General features: G+C 46.4%; 1 protein-coding gene across 1 annotated transcript; it reads left to right on the forward strand.

Moving 5' to 3' along the window:
- The first annotated feature begins 887 nt into the window (after positions 1-887).
- Positions 888-20409, forward strand: RFLNA (refilin A). The gene is made up of 3 exons (XM_062590337.1): positions 888-1224; positions 12154-12263; positions 14494-20409. Exons 1-3 carry the CDS (start codon positions 1006-1008, stop codon positions 14825-14827), a joined length of 663 nt encoding a protein of 220 aa, XP_062446321.1. The 5' UTR covers positions 888-1005; the 3' UTR covers positions 14828-20409.
- Positions 20410-20722: the final 313 nt, after the last annotated feature.

The raw sequence follows: 20722 nt of genomic DNA on the forward strand, positions 1-20722 counted from the left end.
CGAGCGGGCCAGCCCCGCGTTTCTCACAGCCTGGAGCCTACGTAGATGCACAGCGCAACGAGGGAAAACATACCAAAGGCTGAGGACATCCCTGTGAACCAGGGACTGGGCAATAAACGTCCACGTTGGCTTCGGGAAACACTTTCCGAAGCTGCCCCCATTTCTCCAGCGGCCACCAGGCAACCCCGAGCCGCCAGAGCCCCTTCACGTGGAGGAGAGAAGCCACTTGTGGAGAGGGAGGACAGTGTGGTGAGGGGGGACTGAACGGAGGGGGGCGAAAATCACGACAGACCTCAGGGGAAAAATCAGACCTGAGGGGAAAATCAGACAGAACAGAGGGGAAAATCACACAGAACTGAGGGGAAAAAACCCGAGGGACCTGAGGAGACCACGGGTCGGCGAGGGCCGGGGAGGCCCCGCTGCCGAGGCGCCCGCGCCGCCCGCCTCAGGTCCCGCCGCGCAACCTGCCCGCGAAGAGCCGGGGACGGCGCGGCCCGGGCAGAGCCGAGCGGAGCAGAGCCAGGGGGCCGGGGGAAGGGGAGGGCGCTGCCCGGCTCCCCTCCCACCCTCGCAGCATAAATGGGCCGCCGGGAGGCGGCGGGCAGACGGCGGCTGTGGCGTGCGGAGCAGCGCGGCCCGCCCGGCCTCGGCCCCGCCGCGCCCAGCGCTCCCTGCCGGCGGGGCCGCCCCGGGCTCCGCCGCACGTAAACGGCCGCATCCCCTCCCTCCGCCCCGGGCGGGGGATCGGGCCCTTCTTCCCTTCCTGCCGTCTCCCCCCTTTCCCGGGGGCCGCCTGCAGGGCGGGGGGCGGCCGGGGCGGCGCGCGGGGCCGGGGCCGGGGCCGGGCGGGGGGAAGGCGGCTGGTGCTGGCTCTGCCCTCGGCCCGGGCGGCGATCGGGACCGGGAGGGGCTGCCCCGGGGCGCCTTTCCCCTTCCCTGCCGCGGCGGCGGGAGGCGCTGGAGGATTTTTCTCCCGCTGCGGCCCCCCCTCGCTGCCCCCTAGACATGGTCGGTCACCTACAGCTGCAAGGGATGGACGAGAGCCTGAAGGAGAAGAGCCGGGAAGGCTTGCTGGACAGCCCGGACTCGGGGCTGCCCCCCAGCCCCAGCCCCCCTTTCTACTCCCTCTCGCCCGGCGGCGGCGAGGGCCGAGCCGGGGGCGGCGGCGGCGGCGCGGACCCCCCGGCCCCGGGGCACCGGCGCGAGGCCAAGGACGGCAAAGTGGTAAGAGCCAGACCCTTGGGGCGCTGGGCTTCGTCCCCTCGGGGGGCCCCGCCGAGATAGCCCCGCTGCGGCGCGGGGGGCGACGAGGTGCCCTGGCCCTGTCCTCCCCCTCGGCGCCCCGGCCGACACGGCGTGTCGGGACGCCCGGGGCCGTGCCGGGGCGCCGAGGGGGGACGCAGCGGCGGCACCGGGGCGGCCGGGGACGTGCTCATAGCGCTCGCAGAGGTGCTGGTGATCTGGTGGGGTGAACCCTCACAGCGCTGTTAGCCTGGCTCGGAAACATGCTCCAGCGCCTACCTTAAGAGCAGAAGGGTGCAATGGCTTATCAGTGACACTGTCCTGCCCGGTAGATGCAGGTGGTGGCTGGACCTAGGCAGGGCAGCCGGGCTCCCAGCCATGCTTAGCGCTTCATCGTCCCACGTTTGTTTGTTTTTTGCCGTGAGGGCGAAGCCACGTTGCTGGAACCTTGCTGCTAGGGATAAGAAACAGCCTGTTATTCAGGGCAGGACACGGACGTCTGCGAGGGGAGCTGTTTTGGAGATGCGGTCTGGGGAAGGTCGCGCGCTCTTCGCTGGAACGGGGTTTTGCGGCATGAGTCTGCGTGGAGGGTTGTGCGCTGCGTGGCTGAGCAGGGCAGGGTCAGTGGTTTGCGAGCCCAGACGGCTGGCAGTAGTACTATGGATTTTGGCTAGCCTGACGCAGTGCCAGTGAAGCGGTTGACTGTGGAGTAGGATCTGCGTAGATTTATTGTGACTGTTATTCTGCTCTATTTTGTTTATTTCCGTCCTTGAGCTATAAAAGCTGCTTTTAAACACAAAATGCAGAGCATTTGCAGAGGTTTTAAAGGATGATGAAAGTTCTTCTCTGGGGATTTTTCAAGCGTTTTCTAACACACATAAAAGATAGTTGTAGGTATATTCAACAGTTAATTGGCTTCTATACAGAATAAAAACTGCAGCACACGTCTTTCCATGGGAAAGATTTAACTACCTATGGATTGACTGACAACTTCAAGACTTTCTTCTTCCTGGTAGAGAGACAATTTGCAATGACTTCTCGTACCCTCATTTACTTTCTCAAGTTCAAAGGTTGTTTTAGCATGCTATTGAAAACTACCTTTCATTCCCAAACATGCCAGAACTTTCACACACGAAAGAGCCCTCTCACCAGAATAAGGTGGGTAGGCTATGCAGTGTTAATTGTGAAAATCAAATCTCAAATTGCTACTACTGAGGTTCCAGATACGGACTCTTACCTGCAGATGTCTCTGTGCGTGCCATTTCGATGGGACTGTTTGTGTACAAAGAGTTACCCACATGCATCTGGTTTGGCAGGTTCAGGCTGTTGCTGTGTATCTGTAAAATAAAATATGCGAGGAAGATGAATTAAGTCTTAATGGACCAGAAAAAAGCTGGAGCAGAGGTGGCTGCAAAGACCCGTAATGGGGATGTGACAGCCTCCATTCCACATGAGAGCTGGCCACCACTCCTCCTCCTAAGAAAGCTCTTAGCTATCGAAGATGAAATAGCATAGCTAAAGCCCATGCCAGCTCCTGGGCTACTAGGACTGAGAGTTTTAGTGCTCGACTGCTACAGCAAAAAAGTTATTTCTCTGATGTATGTATAGCAAAATTACATTTTCCAGTTATTTCTTACTTTGATCACAAATGAACACTTTACATATTTCAGAGGAGGAGCTTGCTTTGTAGATGTTTCCAAATTCTGTATCACGTTGTAACAGCATCAGTAACACTGGGCTCCTGCTGTTAGGACATATGTTCCATATATTGTGGATATTTCACTGTACTTAGTAGGTATGGAAGACTGCAGGGACACTAACACTGAAACCAATTTGATTGCATTATTTGGAGTGGTGGGGCACCACATGCTGTCACTCTGACCATTTGATATACTGCAAAATAATGAAATAAATAGGAATTTTCATTCCACTTCACTGTATAGAGTTTCACTTCATGTCCACCACGCAAATATTGTGCTTGCAGCTGTTATTAAGCAGGAAAAATATGGGAACTCTACTTGCTCTGTACTCCTAAATTTCAATGTCTGATGAGTTTTAATCTTACTATTTAATAGATCTATGAGTAATTATGCAATCTATGAATGTGCTTCTGTTTAACTCTAGTACTCAGCCCTTCCTTGGAGCATGCAGAATTGGCAAATCAGTAATTGCAGCTATTTGCAAACCAAGGCTTGCTTACTTTTAGTTGTCTATTATATTAGTGTTTGTTTTGCTTATATACGTGACAGGAATGCAGTCTGCATTCTTCTGTGCTGTAATACTATAAAACATATATAAACTCAGTCACTAATGGCCAAAAAATCTAGTATATATGGTTACAGTAAATTGTTGTCAGGTGAAGAAAACAATGTTCCAAATCAGTAGGAAGTTTTTCATACTATTTCTTGCTGCAGACCTATCAAAAATGCCAATCTGAATGCAGTTGTATTCTCTTGCACTCAGCTAGTTTGCTCTAACTTTACAAATACTTTGAAGAATTTTTCTGATCTAGGACAGCTCTTCTCATACAGACTGAAATGAGATTGCATGCCCTTACTGAAAACTTCCTTGTGTGTAAAATCCATGTTCCCCCCTGCTTCGTGTGATTAACTGTGACTCTGAAAAAGCAAACTTTTTTTTCTCTTTAATAAGCACGACTTTGTTTCAAAGACAATGCACCATTTATTCACATTTAACCAGCCAATTTGGCTATAGCTTTGGGATCCAAGAAAATATGAAAGGCAATTTAGGGCCAGAGTCATAAATACCACAAGTTCAACACCATTTAGGGACTTTTTTTTTTTTTTTTTTTTTTGCATTTTACTTGCAGTGTAGGAGAAATTGGCTTTTATTTTCTTCAAATAAAGCCTGTGTAGGAGACTTGTCAAATTCTTTTGTGCTTAAATGCAAATATCCTAATGAAAATAAAGGTGACTTTTTAGCTACCTCTGCCTTTTAAATTTGAAATATGATTGAATTGATTCTTAAGCACTCGGAACTTTGTTTACTGAATTCCCTAGGCTTTGTGTGTAATTCTGGGCCAAAAGGAACAGGCATATAACAAAGTGCATCTCTCTAATACTACTCACAAAGAAGCAGTTGCTAGATGGGTAGGGAATGAAATAGGACATCAAGGGAATGAAATCTGCTGAGAGTTTTCCCCTGCTGTTTCTGTCCTGGGATATATTTATAAGCTAGCGCCACTGAGTTTTGAGCTTGTTCCTGTTTGCACTGAATGCTTTGCATCCACTAGCGTCACTCCTAATTTATATCAAAGGAGATCAGAATTGCATTCATCTGCAGAACTGTCCATCATGCTTCCTTGAAGCAGCAGACTTGTCTGTTCCCACTACTGTTGCTGCTGCAACAAGTCCCCTTTAATTTGAAAGACTAAATATTTGTGCATTCACCCTGCCACACTGAGCACTGACTTGTGCTAGACTATGTCCCAGTCCATCCTCTGTCAGAGGGATGCCCCCACTTAGGGGATTTCTACTTACATTCAGCTGCTATGTTTCACTGCAGTGTTGTGACAGAATCAGTCTTGTGTGATGGGAGGAGATGTCAGCTTCATCTCAAGTGCAGAGGGAGAGCAAGGTACTTAGTTTCTCGGCACACAGCCTTTGCTGGCATGGCTTCATGACAATGGGGTCCAGGTTAACATGTGCACCAATTCTGCTGGATTTATGAGTGATACTAAAAATATTTCTTCCTGACATGGTGTCCTTTGAAGAGCCCTTGGGGGGTATTTTGTGCCACAGAACCCGCGTCTCGTCCTGCACTGAAAGATCTCCAGGAGAGGAGGCTGTCCTGTGAGGACTGGGTGGGCCATCAGCAAGTTTCCTGGCTCTGGGGTTTCCATAACTTTCAGACTTGCCAATACCTACAATGAAAGCACACATGGGAGAAAGGCTCAGCACCCCTCGCATGATGCAGGAGCCCTGACTTCCAGCTCTCGTGCACCCCAGCAACTGTGGAAAAGCCACAGGCTGCGTGCAGAGAGTGAGGTGCCCATCTGTGCAGCAGCATAGGAGCTCCTGGGCGTTGGCATTTGCTGTCCCGATCCACTTCTGAACTGTTCCCACAGCACCAGGGTGGGATTCTACTGGAATTTCCCCAGCAGGGGTTGGTGATGGTTTTGTCACATACCTGCCGTGCGCCTGTGCGCTGCTTGCTTTGCCTAGGCCTAACCCCTATGTGGCTTTTCCGTGTGCCTCAGTACGTGTCCCATTCTGAATGCGCACCTACCTCTCTTCCTCCTTGGTTCAACACCCCAGAGTGGGGTCCGGGGGAAGAGAGGACTGGCTGAGGGCCTCACCTCATCTACAGACGTGACAGACGTCCCTTCTGGGCAGATCAGGCTCCAGTTCCTCAGCAGGTCAACTTGATCCTGGTTCTGGCCTGTTCCAGTGGAGCTGTCTCTGTGCAGTGATTAATAGCACAGTCCTGGCAATCAGAGGAAAGAGGTGTCAGATCTGCACATAAAACAGGGCCCTTGGCAAAGAGGAGGCAGCAACATTGATTGCTAGTACCTGACAGAAGAGTTTCTCCAGGGACTGGTGTGCCAAAGTGCGTGCTGCAGGGAGAAACCCCAACCGCCTGCTGTTTGCAAGCAGCTCCCTGGTCATTTCAAAGCTGCATCTCATGGTAATAACACCAATTGTGGGCATGGTGCCTTTTGCCCCAAAGGATCCCCAAGTGCTGAGAAAATGAAATGCAAATAGACAGGTCTTCACCTTCCATCAGTGAGTATTATCAGTGGAATGAGTAGAGACGCGGTGGTGCAAGTGCGCACACAGACTGGTGTGCTTGCCTTTGCAACAGTCTTGGGGATGGACAGCCATGTAATCTTGATTCAAGGAGCATTCCTGATAAAGGCAAACAAGGAAACAGTTACAGAAATCACATCACCTACTCTGAAGATGTGACAGTAACGAGGGTGGTTTCTTCTAGCTGTTTAACCTCTGCTGCGTCCCTACGTAACATTATGGAAAATGAGCAAATTAGTATACCTGTCCCTCTTGAAACAGAAGAGACCTCTAGGCAGAAGGGATATAATTTTTTGAAAAAAGAAAGCCTTGCTTTTTACCTGAGGTCCTTATTTACTGTTACCACTTCGAAATTAAATCTCATCTGGCTATAGTATAAATTACTTGTAATGTGTGATACATGAAGATATTGGGAAAACAAATGGTCTATTAAACAAATATTTCTTATCATCTGAAGTGGAGAATGTAGATGTGTATCAAGTAACTCAGCCAGATCTTTCATTATAGCTGTAAATAACAGCTGATTAGAGTGACATTTTCATGGGTCTGACATGTTACCATAGTAGGGAAATTTGGTGAGAGATCTGCTTACGCACTAGCTAAGTTAGAGGCTGGGAATTTGGAGAGCTATGTCCTGTTTGTAGCCCTGAGACTTGGCAAACCATTTCCCCTTACAGTCTCTAGGGATCTAATGCCACAGCCTCTTAGCACCTTCGACAAAATTACGATAGCAAAAGGAGTCAGTCAGTTCTGGCCCTTCTTGCTCTCTGGGGAAAAGTTTTTTGGGGGGATTTCTTTTTCTTTTCAGGTCACCTTAAGTAAGTCCCTTTCTTTTTTGTTGCTTTGCTGCCTAGAATTTGGAAGCTATAGGAACATGCAAAGTAGTGCAAGCAGTTTTTTTGCCTTACCTTTGTTTACCAATTAGTAAATCTGCTTGCTTTCTTTTAAAATGCCCTGAATGAAAAGCCTCTTAACAGTGCAAAACCCTAAGTCTGACCCTAAATAATTATTAGGAATAAAAAAGTGTTACTCTGTGCACTACATGATTTTTGCTGTCATTCAGACCTCTGGGGTCTAAAAACCCTCTTAGAACCAACCTCTGAAGTATCACTCCTGGCACAAATGAAGCAGTGACATCGACCTGAAGAGCACGTATCCGTCCTAGAGTGAGGAGACCCCTGTAATACTTAGGTCAGCATAAAGGAAGTGCTATTGGTGGCAGTAGATTGAATACCTGTTCAGCAACCTATTTTATGTGTGTTTATCTATATACTATGTGAAAAAAAGCAGAGCTTAGCTGCCCAGGCCTTTACATGCCTGAAAGGCATCAGAGTTAAGACAGGGAGAAAAATGCAGCCAAACAAGAAATCACTTCAACTTTTTAATAATACTTTAACCCTTTACTGGTTAAGACAATTTAGGTACCAGAAAGGAAATAAAAATGCCTGCATGTTTCCTGCTTAATTCTACTCCTCTGGGCTGTTTTGAAGGCATGATGTGTGCATTGCGGGATGTGTGTGTGTTTGTGTACGATTCCCTGGCTCTTCCCTTTGCTTCCTCAGCATTCATGGACTACCCAGACTCATCCTTTGTGTAGAGATTGCAAGGTTTTAGTCTATGGGGGACAGATTAGACAGACCCCAGCTGTAGCCTTTCAGCACATTAGGGTTTGTTCTATGGATAGATAGACCCCACTGGGGATCAATTGTGGGCAGCCTGGTCTAAGGAAACATGGGTTCCTGCTCTTGGGACCTCCAGTAGTGTCCAACAGGCACTGCTCCCAGTTCATCTGTGGTGCAGGGCAGCAAAAGAACTGACCTTACTTGTGAATGTCTGGAGATTGCAGAGGGATCACTAGAAATGAGCCAAGGATCCTCATTTACTGTAGCAAGTTCAACACTCCGGTATTCCCCTTTTTTCAGCCATCCCTGTCAAGAAGAAAAGAAGTCACTTATCTTTTTTTTTTTGACAGAAGCAGACCCTTCTTGTCTTGAAACAGATTGGAAGAAGCTAGTATCAAACTTCTGCCAAAAAGCCAGTTTTTGGCAGGTGTCAACCATATAACATTTCAGCCTCAAAGAGAAACCTTTTGTAAAGCTTGTATCCCATGTTCTTTGCTTCCCAACTGCAGATGAGATTCAGGAGCAAGCATTTCAGAACAGGGGGCAACAGCACTGGGGGCAAAACAAAACCTCACCTGAAGTTCCTATCCAATGTAAACCTGGGTAAAACCTATCCTCTGTAAAGCCTGGGTTCACTGTTTAGTGAACCTTTTCCTCTGCAAGTAATTACAGTTGCTTATTTGGTGAGCAGTCTGCAGTGTCTTGTAGAAGATCTCTAGTTTTAGACTGTGTTTTGTAGTTACTTATGTCTTTCATGTGCAGAATTCCAGGTGACTTCAAGGTTTCCCACCCTGCAGCAGCTCACGGTAGATATGTGTAAATCTGTAATAGTCTCTGACAGGTGTAGAAGTTGCTGACTTTGGCTTGCCACTATCTGCTATTATCCCAACTTTCTAAATTAATCAAGCTAAGTCTGCAGGTCTGAAGCGGATGCCAGTTTGCAATGTCTACTTATAAAATGCATTACTGACTTTTTTCACCGCAGCATTGCTTTGTCCGGAGAGTTTGAAGCTGATTAGGTTGGCTGGGGTCCAGCCCAAGTAATTACTGAGGGAGCCTAGGGGAGCAGAGTGCAATTTCAGTAAGATCCTGATTCAGGCATGTATCTGGGATGGCAGTTGCAGAAGTCCTTTGTGATAAGAGGTCACAACCACTGCACGTTTGTGCATTGCTCCTGTGAAGGGTGGCTCCCCCAGTTACCTGTGTGTTATTAGAGCTGGACTATTGCTTTAGACATTATTCTTTTTCTCTGTTTAATGGGACATTCAGACATTTTCCAGTAAGAGCTGTAAAGCTATTCATACTTTTTGGTCTGCTCTTCATGTTATGATTGAAGTCCACCTTTCTGCCCTGTGCAAATACAATGTTTCGTCTGGGAAAGCTGGAAAGATTTCATTGAGCTGGCATGATCTTTTCTAAGAGAGGAGCACTGAGATGATAATTTTCTCACCTTGTCTACAAGCAGAGAAAAACTTGCAGCCTTTTGGACAAGACCTTTCCTTAAGTGGGCACAGTGTAAAAAGAGGACAGGTTCTTGACTGGAGTTCTGCTGATGTCAAATATGCCCATAGGAATTAAAAAAACAAAACAAACAAACAAAAAACAAACAACAAAAAACCAAACCTTCTTCAGCCTGCAATAACCTGCTACTGCAGATTTTGAAAGTGTTTTTTACAGCTGGCCTTGTTTAAGCAGCATTTTGGAAGAATCGTCACTATATTTTTAGCCTAGTTTCCTAAGGAAAAGGGGCAGTGTAATCAGACAGTCATGACCCTGCGTGGGCAGGGGGCATGTGTATTTGTCTGCCTCTCTGTGTGTTCCCCGGGAACTTGTGAACCAGTGACTCTTCTCAGCTAGATTGGAGAAGTGGAGATCTCAGAGATGATTGACTTCCTTCTCTTCCTGCTCTTTTATACAGGAAAAACAATCTCCTGCAGGAGAGGACACATATTGCCAGCCTTTCTTTTTCACCATTTAAAGCAGTCTGCATCACTTTGCAGGTGAACCTCCTAAAACAACAGCTTGTCTGCTGCTGGCAGAGACCATGAATGCATGCACACATGCTGTTTGACTCTTGCACCCAAACAAATCTCTCCTCATGAACGAGATGTCTTTAGAAAGAGCTGTAGCCATGTGTAGCCTGTTAAAAGCTAGAGTTCTGCACCCTTGTGAACTGTCTGGCCTGTCTGATCTAAACAACTCACATTTCAGAAGCAAAGAACTTTATTTATGACCAGAAATGCTGCTCCTTGCCCTTCCTTGTCAGGAATGTTGAAAGAAATCCAGGAACGAACTTTGCCTTTTGGCCAGTGTTTGGGAATGAAGGAGAACATTTTTTTTCTCCCCAGACCTATGCAAATACTGCCCTTTTTGGGACAATGGAACAGAACTATTTAATGAAAAAGAGAGGCTGACCATTTTACTCATTGTTACTCAGTTTAGCACAGTAGTAAATTACTGGAGTATGTCAGTATAAAAAGACTAAACAGCTTTGTGGCTTTGGGACACAAATTACAAGGACTTGGAGAATTCAAATGAAGCAATGACATGTTTTGCCTTATCCTGAGGCAGAAAGCCCAAGCTACTACAGAAAACCAGACCTCTAGCCTGGTCTTGTGAGCTAACGGTGCTGAGTGGCATCAACACTGCTTTGCCAGTTAACATCAGCGGATGATGACTGGATGAGCATCACTGGGATCTGCATGGCATGCAGGGCAGGGTGCTTGCCAAGGCACCTCTTACCCAGCACTGGCAGCAGGAACAGGACCACAGCTTCAGCATCGTTGCTGTCCATGTGAGCCAGAAGATGCTTGGGAAGGCGGAAGTGAATCACAGAGGCAGCACAAGCCAATTTCTCTGTATCCTCAGCTACCTTCAGTGGATCTAGTCAATTCTGAGCACTCTTACTGACTGGGAAACTGTTGAAGATTGGCTGTGATTCTAGCACATACAGACTCAGCTTCTGCATCATGCAAAGTGGAAAAACTCCAAGCACTTTTCAGCCACCTAGTGACCTTTGCAACCATGCCCAGAAGCTGCCAGCCATCTCCTTTAAAGAGACCCTGTTCCCCTATGTGTCTCACCCCATGCTCAGTTGTGCATGGTTAACTAGAGTATCCCTTGGATCAAGACACCACTTTTGGCACAGAGGCTTTAGCAACAGAGAATATACCACATGCCCTGCCTGATCGTTCCAAGGGATACATTATTTTTAGCATATATATGTGTGTATATATATATATACACACACTACTCACTGAAGTAGAACCACATCCTTGAAACCAACAAACTTAGGCTGTAGCTCTGAGTTAAATAAGACTCAGAGCACCTCTCCATGCTGGTGTGCTGTGAGTCTTTGTAAGAGTGGACAGCTAGAAAAGCAGTCTGGATTTTTTTAATTTGTTTTTGGGTAAATCATGACTGCCCACTGATTGATTCAAGGAAATAATTATTTTTGAAATGTTTTGTACAGGACAGTTCCCAAGTGTTCTGGGCCTGGCTGAGGTAATTGCAAATGATGATCTCCACTCATCACCTAGGCTGCAGCACCTCACACAAATGTACCAGTCATTGCAAGTAAGATTTAAAAACTGGATTAACTTTAAGCATCTAAACTTTTCATCTACAACCACATGTAGAAAGCAGCTAATCTTACATTTTTTTTTTTGCCAATGAAGTCCTGGCCAAAAAAACTCTCGCTCATGATAGGCCTTCTTAATTCATAACAATAGAAGCAACAACATCTGGGCTAAAAAGACCCAAACAATTGCAATTCCTGTGAGAAACAAGAATGGAAGAATGAAAGAAAGGGCTAGATTTCAAAGAACAGACATTGCAGAGTGAAGCGATGGAGATCTGGATAGAGTCACTTACCTTGGGCTGGCACACTAGGCGGAGGGAGAAATGGTGGGTGGCATTGATGGGAACTGAAAGGCACCTTACTGTGTTGCATCAGTCTTTTGAGCTGGAAGTCAGCCTGTAAATAGAAACAGCCACATGTGGTGGACCAGAAGGTGGAAACATCTTAAATGTAAGGCCTACACAAGGCTTATCTGTGTGAGGGTCCAGTTCTATGCCAACCATCTTTAAGCAGTTTCTTGGCAACTTGACAACAGTACTCCCCTTTGAGCTTTCGTGCTCTTTTCGGGAAAGAATGCCTTCCTTGGTGTGATGAACAGACCTGTTGCAAAGCACCGGGGGCTCTGCAATAGACCTGGGAAAGACAGGGATTAGGAGGGGAAACTGAATGATGCTGAGAGTGCAGGCAAGGTGACTTTAGTTTGCATGGAATGGAGTTGGTCCTGATGCTGCAGTCTCCTACTCTCATAGGCCAAATAACCTGTCACCTATGTTGTCTCTCAGGAGACTCTGAGGGAACTGAGTTCAGCAAAATTGCAGGCATTGGTGTTGTCTGCCAACATTGAACGTGCTGCCGCTTAGCCTGTGCCAACAGCACATTGTGAACTATGCTAGCCTTGCCTGTTATGTCCTAACGTTCACTGTGCTCTTCTTCCCTGCAGATGCCTTACCTGCTCCTGAACCCATCCATGCCGGAGATGAGGCCTCGAATGTACCCTGTGTTTTTTGGAGAAAGCATTGAGGTCAGCCCTGAGCCCATGCAGGAAATTAGGTACAGATGGGATTGGTAGTGGTGGTGGGGAGAGGGGCAGGGGGAGTTTCAGTCCTTTTCCTGGTACTTTTCCTTCTGCAACAGATGGGAATCATAGTTATTTTGATGGGAAGGGCAGGAGAGACAGGTGGAAGGGTAATACCTGAATTAAAAAGACCTTGACAGGAGCAGAGACGGAAGGGAGGAGGTAAGGACTGTGGGGAGGTATGAGAAAAGGCAGTTTTTCTTTCAAGGCCAGGTCAAATCCAAAGCTATGAGAGAAAACCATTACCATCTGTAGGCTTGATGGCTTACGCTAAGTAACCTGGTGGTCTTTGTGCTGTTCCCTGCTGACTTGTATCCTCAGAAGAAGCAACACTGTTATAATTGGCACCTATTTTTATTAGCACTTGCAATAGAGGCCAGAATTAGACCAGCTCATAGAGGCAGAATTATCTCCTCCTCAGGTGGTGGTCCCTTGAGTCAGCATTTGAGGTATTCTGATCTCCTACAGGGCTGGAGAGTATGGCCCATGCAAAAATGTTGGTCTCTGGCTCTTCTTTCTTTAGCTGATGTGGAATGTGCTCTGCAAACAGTGTGGAGCGCAGGTACACCCAGCTTGGGGCAGGAATGGTAGGAAGACTGTAAATGCAGTTCCCACCCCCCTCAACCTATGCAAAGGTCTCTCTGGAAATGTACCCCAGTAAATCTCTGCTTGCTGAGGAACTGCCGGCAGGCATGTTTTTATGGTGATTACATCGGAGTCTTGTTTTATGGGCACTGAGTGACTTGCTTACACCCTGGCTGTGCAAAATACATTACAGCAGCTCAGATTACATGCAGTGCACAATCAGTCAACCCCCCTCCGGGTGAAGGTAATGACAAGCACACACCCAGCTTTTAATCTTTTTTTACGTGGAGCTCCACATTCGTTGCCTGCTGATTGCCAGAGCAGTGTTTGGGGAGCAGAGAAAGGATGTGAAAGTCCTAGTGCTCCCCACATTCAGGGATCCTAGGAAAATGACTTTATGTGGTCTGGTTTCCCTACATCCCCCTATAGGCCAGCAAAGAATGTGCAGCACAGTAACATCACCCACATTTTGTGGGTTCTTACTCTAAAAACTGTTAACCTTGCTGCTTCCTCAGGCCCCATGGCTTGGATTTTTGACAGCCACGGCACACAGCAGCTCTTGGTTTTGCCTGTTATGTGATCATTGCCTGGATTTTCTGTGGGCCCCAACAAGCAACCTCCCCTTCCTCTCCCAGCACCTTGATTTTGTCTAACTTAGGCTTCTCTTTGTGCTCTGCTGGCAGGGCAGTATAAAGAAAAAGAGACAATCACACAGCCCTAACAGCTCAACAGATGTCCCGTATACCATGATTCTGCCACCCATGACAAAGATGTTTATGGCATTATTTTCCTGCCACGCTAGCACCTGCATGGCTGGCAAGGACTGTGAAAGCAACAGTTGACTTGCTGTGCTGGGAAGTAGATTCCCTTGACCCCAGTGTGACAGCCTGTGCCTGTAGCCCACCAGCAATGTCTGTTCAGCCTAGTCATTGGGGCAGTGTCATCCTCCAGGCCTAGCACTAGTAGTAGGGAGCATGGTGAGACTTACCATAAGTCAGTGACGAGTGGGCCTTTGTTCCACAGGAGCATGCAACATTTTAAGTGGATATTGTGTGGCTGGGTCCATTAAAAATGTGTGGAACAACACTGGTTCAAGAATGTGCCTGGGACTTCAGGCTCTTCCTGCGCAGTCCAGGGATGAAAGTCCATTCCTCAGCCTCTGACCTTCCCCCAGCTTAGGGGCTTCACTGCCTCTTGATGTCCTTTGCTATCAGGGTGTTTTCCTCCAGTGTAGATCTCAGGATCAAGCTGAAGCCCCCAGGAAGAAGCAGGTTGCTGGGAGCCTGTGCAACAAGGTCCTTTCTGACCTAGTCCGGCCAAGCAGGCTCTCTCCTCTGTGAACAGGCACTGCTGAAGTGCCAATATGGCTTTACAGCAAGGTGGAATTCTACCAAGCTGGCCCAGAAGGGAGGAGTCCTCTTGACTCTGCAGTCTGGGTTACAGTATTTGCATCTGTTCCAGTGTCTGCAAACTTCAGATATCCCAGGGCAGCCCTTCACTCAGACTCAACACTAAGATGTGATAAAAGGTCCCAGTTCCAAAGGGTCAGAGAAGAGTCCTGCCCATCCTTTCTACTTTGCTGCCTAGGCTACATTCCTGATATCTTGCTCTTCTCCGCAGGTGCAACTCTGAGGTGAAATATGACTCTGAGAAGCATTACCGGGATGATATCTTCTACAGCCCCATCCCCACAGTTACCACCTACAGCGAGACGGTCATCGCCACCCCCAATTGCACCTGGCGGAACTACAAGTCCCAGCTGATTTTTGAGCCCCGCCAAAAGCCACTGAGGTTCCAGAGCACAACCATCATTTTTCCTAAGTGTGCCAAGAACATTTACCGGACCACCCTCAACTACAGCTTGGGCTGTGCCAAACGCTGGTTTGCTTCCAGTGTGCAGCTGGAACTCTGTGAGGAAACCAGTCCCTATGTCATCTACAGTGAGACCCTCTGATCCACCCTGCTGCTGGCAACCTTGTGACCTCAAGGAGACTGTGGCCTTTACTGGGTCTCTGGCTGGGCCCTCATTAATGGTGACTGAGTATTAGTGGCTAGAGAATGTGTCATCTTGGGTGAGGCTGAACTAGCTGGGAGCAGGCTTGCAGGGCATGGAGTGGTTTTGATCAATGAAAGGCTGGCTTGCATTTTGTAATGTTTCTGACATTCGAGATCTGGATTTTATTTTTGTTTGGTTTTTTTTCTGAGCATATCTATTTTTGACTTGTGTTTAGATGAAAACAAGATGACAAAGGACCCTATTACCCCATAGCGGGGTGCTGCTTTGTGAGCTCTGTAGGTCTCATCTAGCACATAGATGAGATTTACTGTGGCCTTCAAAGCTGCTTTGATCTCTGCAAGGAGAAGACAGCTGCAGAGTCACCGTCCAGCCTGCCCAGCAACCACCTAACCAAATCTTTTAGATTTTAAATGCAGAGGAGGCAGCTGTTTGTATCAGTACATTCCATGCCATTCCAACAGCTCATCTGGGAAGTAGCTGGAATAATACATCACTGCAGTAGCTCCTGGTCTGTCTTACTGACAGGAGTGGGGACTGTCATGAAGAAAAAGAGGAGGACAATCACACAGAGTGTTCTTGCTAGCAGCTAGATGTTTACATACCATAGCATGACACTGTACAGTGGAAGTACCTAGAGGAAATTTGTGGTTTACAGAGATCCCTGCCTTTGGGAAACAGCAGAAAGTTCAGCTCCAGAGAGAGAAATAACCCAGGAAGTACAGGACTATACAGAAAGATGAGAGCACCTCCTCCATGCCACAGGAGGAGATGTCCTGTACAGAGTGACTACTAGCTGCTTGCATTTTCATCTGTGGGTAACAGCCTTTCACCAGCCTTGGCTGTGAGAGGAGCCAAGGAAGTTGTGTGAATAGTCATGACCTTGTCTGTCCCTAGTCCCACAGATTACCTGAGATGTGCCACAGCGGGACCACAGTGTGCAGGAATGTCATGCAGGTGCCAGCAACGCTCTCCTGCTGGTCTGTGTGCATGGGAAAGGAAAGCCTGCCCACAACCTCAGCCACCTCCTCTGTGAACCCAGCCTAGCAAATAGTTTGCAAGGAAGCTAAGAAAACAGGATAGCTGTGCAGCTATTTTTTGGAAGTGCCCAAGCAATTGAGGATCCCAATGCTCTTTTTCAAAAGTAATGTCAGCCCAGGCTTGCCATTCTGTTTGTTGTATCTAGCATCCAGTCTGCAGGACTCTCTAGGCTCCTGCAAACCTTTTGAGTTTCAGGGTATGGCTGTATTGCAGAGAGGATTGTAGTACAGGGAGATGCTAACTAGCTTTAAAGAAGCCAGTGCAGGGCTAGCTCATGCAGCATTGCTCACTCACTCATTAGTTTCCATACCTGTGACATGGGCTGCTTAGCTGACTGGAGGAGCATCCAAACTGTCTTGCATGGAGTCTTGAGTTATTGAAGAGCCCAAATCTGTGCTGGATTTCCTTTATCTGCGAGGCTGAAACACTTTAGCAGGTACTTCATGAATAGCTGAGTCATCCCTGCAGCAAGATTAGGAAACTTAGAGGGAACAGGTGTCACTACAGCACCCTAAGGTAAACCATTCCTCACTTATGAATCATATCTGTTGGCATCTCTGCATGTTGGTAGCTCACTGAAAATCTGCAGAGCCTGGGTTCCTACAAATATAGCCTTTGGAAGATGGCATGGAATTGTCTCCAGAAATCTTACCAGTAATTTTTGCATGATTCTCATAAGAGCCCAGACTTAGAAAATAGCTACGCAGTTCCGGAAATTAATATCCAGCTTTCCCTCCTCTAAATTTTCCATTTTGTTTCTGACTTGCTGTGAGCCTATACATTTCAGAACGCAGCCAAGCAGCCAAGTCAGAAAACCTATTAACAATGTCAACAAGACATAGCTGATTGCCCAGAACAGTTGACGCACAAACCCACAGAGATTAAAAAATGATCTGACAAACTTAAAAAAAAAAATATTTTAAATAGTGCCTTTTTTCATCAGTTTCAAAAGGCAATTTGTAGATGTGATCAGACCTGTAAACTTTATGAAACAGAGCTCTCTTGTTTAAAATGAAGCACCATTTTTCTACCAGAGGGAAATATAAGCTCTTTATATACATACCTAAATCCTAACAGTTGAAGCATCTTTGGAGCTGAGAGATATGATGTTGTGTGCTAAGTCAGTGATAAACTCTGCATCTCCATCTGGGAGTTAGATTCTGGAAGAGAGAAATCTCCCAAAGGATTTCCAAGGCTTCCACTGACCATAAAATTCTTTTAAGCAACACACAAATGCAGATTATATTTGTTATTGGTCAAGTTTTGGTGTCACTTACCAGCAGTATCTGCCTGGAAAAGCAGCATCTGCCTCAAAAAGGGTCATTCAGCCTGAAGCAGCCTTCTCCCCAGAGCTCCAGCGAATGCAGGTGCTGCACGGTTAGCTTAGACAATTGAGATTGGGTCTAGATATTCAGGGCGGCTGAAGCTGGGGTGAACAGGATCGTGGTACAAAGCAGGTTGGTAACATATCTGCTAGGTCATCTTGCTGCTTATCACATATTTCCCAGTGCTGTTGAGCAAGCTACATCATGATGTTGTCCTTATGACCTCTGGAAGCCCTGTCCACCTTCCTGGGTCCATTACGCAGGTCCTCGAGTGCTCTGCTCTCTCCTCATGAGTGTCCATAGCAGCGGGTTAGGTTTCCAGGCTGAGTGACACTATAACCCAGGTTCAAAAGAAGCTCAGAGCCAGGCAAAAATGGTTTGGGTGCAAAAAAAGAAGGTCTGCCAGGACAATATGCATACCCAAGAGACTTCTGCAACGATGACAGATTAGACTGCAGGCCCTCCACTAAGTAAGTGTGTGGATGGGCTGGCCATAGGAGAGCACTATTGTTTCAGAGCTGAAGGGATGCCTAATACTCTATTCTGACGAGATACCATGTTTTCTTTCTGTTAAAAGTAGAATTATTCCCCTGCTGTAAGCACAAAGATGCATTTTTTTTTTTGATAACGACAAGCTTGCCCAAGAAGAGCTCTAGCTGGGCCCAGGCTTGTCTCCCTTTAGTTCAAGAAGAGAAGTCTACCAACTATGGACTTTTCCAAACAGATCAGTCCCTTGCAGACATCCCTGTGCTTCCAGGAATCCTGCCATGTATTTATTTTGTGTAACAGGCCTGGCTTCAGCATTTCCCATCAAGTTCTTGCTGCCCTGGCATGATGAAGCTTAAGCAGATTTTCTTGTTTTGCCATGTCAGGAAAACAAAGCCAGCCTGTGGCTTTGGTTTCTGGGCTGCTGAACACCCTGTAAGCTGTATGGCTATGGGCAGGCTGTGTTTGGTGAGCTACCAGCCCTGGGCCACATCCAAACTGTAACATTGTTAAGTGCCTGAAATCTGTAGGAATTTTTAAAACATAGCTTCTAAACCAGTGTTTCCCTTGGGCCCATAACAAGTTGCTTTTCTTCTCTGTGAAAGCTGGCATTGGAAAGGGACTTTGCTTTCAAACATGGGTCCCACCACAGCATAGGGCTAACAGAGCTGATTGTAGGATTTGGGTTGTCCCTCCTCATGGCACAGTCCCACTTTATCACCAGTCCAAGATCTGATTACAAATAACTTGGTCAAAATGATGTATCTGATGCTTGGCATAGTCAGAAGCAGCCATATCTTAAATCTGCACCCCCCCCTCTCCACCCCCATCCTCCCTCTGTCCCTATTGCTTTTATCCCCCAAGTTAGGAGGCATTAGAAGAGTCCCAGTTCATCTTGATTGATTCATTCATGATTGGGATAGGCGATGATTTTTGTGTCTCGCTCAAAGACCAGAAATTGAATTGGTTTGCCAATTAGGAATCACTCCCAGCAGCCAAGTAGTGCCTTATTTGTGGTATGTTTTATACCTGTAAAGGGAACGATTTGTCCCATTAGAGAGGTGCTTTTCTTTTAAATGAAGCATTTTTTTTTCACCTGAAAAAACAGATCTTCATTTATGTATACTTTCTCAAAGATACAGATGATAATCTAGAACATGGAAGTGCTGCTTAGGAAAAGGTGAGTTTCCTTGAACAGCTGGGACTGTGGCTACACATTTTTCCTTAGGATCTTAACATGCCTGTTTTCCATAATCTGTAAGCCTGATGGGTGAAATCAGACGCTGTCTTTACAGGTTATTTTCCTTCAATAGTTATTTTTTGAAACCAGAAAATTTCACAGAAACCTTTTGGTTTTTGTTGTAGTTGTTGTTTTTGAGATGCTCTTTTTTTTACATCAAAACAGAATATTTTGGAAGGTCTGTCTCAAAGATGAGACCTGCATCCCCTTTGTTTCTGTGGCTTTGCCACTGAATGCAACAGAGCATACTTGTGTCTGCTCTGCCTTTGCCTTTTCTTATTTCTTCTTGACACTTTGCGTTTCAAGAAATGAAGTGGAAACAGGCCTGTTTTGCTCGTCATTACATTTGGGGCCAAAAAGAGGAACCCTAACTAAGTATTCACCTTTCAGAATCTGAGAAATACTCTGCAGAAGCCTCAGAGACCGACTTTGACCAAAGATCTTTCATCTTCTTCTCCTTCTTTTTTTCCTTAAAGACAGCTCTACTTTTTTTTCAATGTGAAATACAGATTCGCACCTTGGGTGCAGGCTTTCTAGGAATGATGAAATGAGGTTTGGGTGTTGAGAGCAGCGTTTGAGTGAGCTGCTTGTCAAAGAAGTGAGTGCTGTTTATTTATGTTGAGTGAGTCTTACAAAAAATTGGGAAAGGTCACTAGAGGGATAATGAGCAAAAGAATTTGTAGAACAGACTGAAGACTGGAGGTTGTGTGAATCTCGTCTACAGATAAAGGTTTCTATCTTTGAAAACTGTGAGCTAGGATATTTAGCCATTTTAATTTTAACCTGACTTTTTTCCTGCAGGAAAGAGTGTTCTTGCCATCTTTAGAGTTAAAACACAGACAGATCCATCCTCCATCAGTCCTTCAGTCCCACTGAAGTCTGTGAATGTCAGCATTCCCCAGGCTTGCAGGGGTCTCCATATATCAAACGTGCACACAGAGCTGTGTCTATGTCTGTCCTTTATGGGAAAGGGTGGATCTCACTTTGTGGATGTTCATGTTTCTACTACCAGATGAACTCTACTCCCTGAGTATTACCCCATCATTCACAAATTGATCAGTTCTGAACATCTCCCTTTAAGCACATCAATAACCGCTGTGTTTTATAGGATGTCTTGCATGACACTCATTCCTTCTCAGATACTGTGATGGCCCTCAAAATGAGCAAAGTATTCTACTATGTGAATAGTGACCTGAAGATGGGGCTGAAAGGTGTTTGAAGGTTAGAGAAGGGTGAAGAGAACATGTACTGGTGGAAATGCATAAGGATGTGTCATATTTTTATTTTTGTAAGTCTGATTCTCTAAGTGCTTGTAAAGTACTTTACTGTTGTATATGTGGTGATGCTGTAGTTCACAATATCCTTTTATTTTTGTATATTCCCCCTCCACAATAATCCCTTCCTATTCAACTTATACAGAGTAATTTAAGAAGACAAAATTTATATATCATAATAAAATGCACAAACTGTTATGCTGATGTATTCATAGTTTCCTTCCTTATCCATTTACTTGGTGTCTAGTGGCACTTTCCCATCCAAATGGGATGTTTTCAGTGTTTCCCTCCCTCATCTGTGGAATTCAGACCAACTGTTCTTCGTCAGGAGGCTCAGGTGGGTGGTGCTGTGACTTGTAAAATCTGCTCTATCACTTAGGCCCAGTGAAAGTTTAAATGGCTCAAGCAAGAGGGCACAAAACTCAAGTTTCCTGCGGAGGCATTTTTGCAGTTCAAGATTTCACTGGTC

Source organism: Rhea pennata, chromosome 17 (genome assembly GCF_028389875.1).
Source record: "Rhea pennata isolate bPtePen1 chromosome 17, bPtePen1.pri, whole genome shotgun sequence".
Classification (NCBI taxonomy): domain Eukaryota; kingdom Metazoa; phylum Chordata; class Aves; order Rheiformes; family Rheidae; genus Rhea; species Rhea pennata.

Excerpts from the sequence above, each read along its gene's own strand:
- RFLNA (XM_062590337.1), top strand. The coding sequence starts at position 1,006 with ATGGTCGGTCACCTACAGCTGCAAGGGATGGACGAGAGCCTGAAGGAG. Across the intron at positions 1,225-12,153 it reads AGGCCAAGGACGGCAAAGTG|ATGCCTTACCTGCTCCTGAA; the intron begins GTAAGAGCCAGA and ends TCTTCCCTGCAG. Across the intron at positions 12,264-14,493 it reads GAGCCCATGCAGGAAATTAG|GTGCAACTCTGAGGTGAAAT; the intron begins GTACAGATGGGA and ends TCTTCTCCGCAG.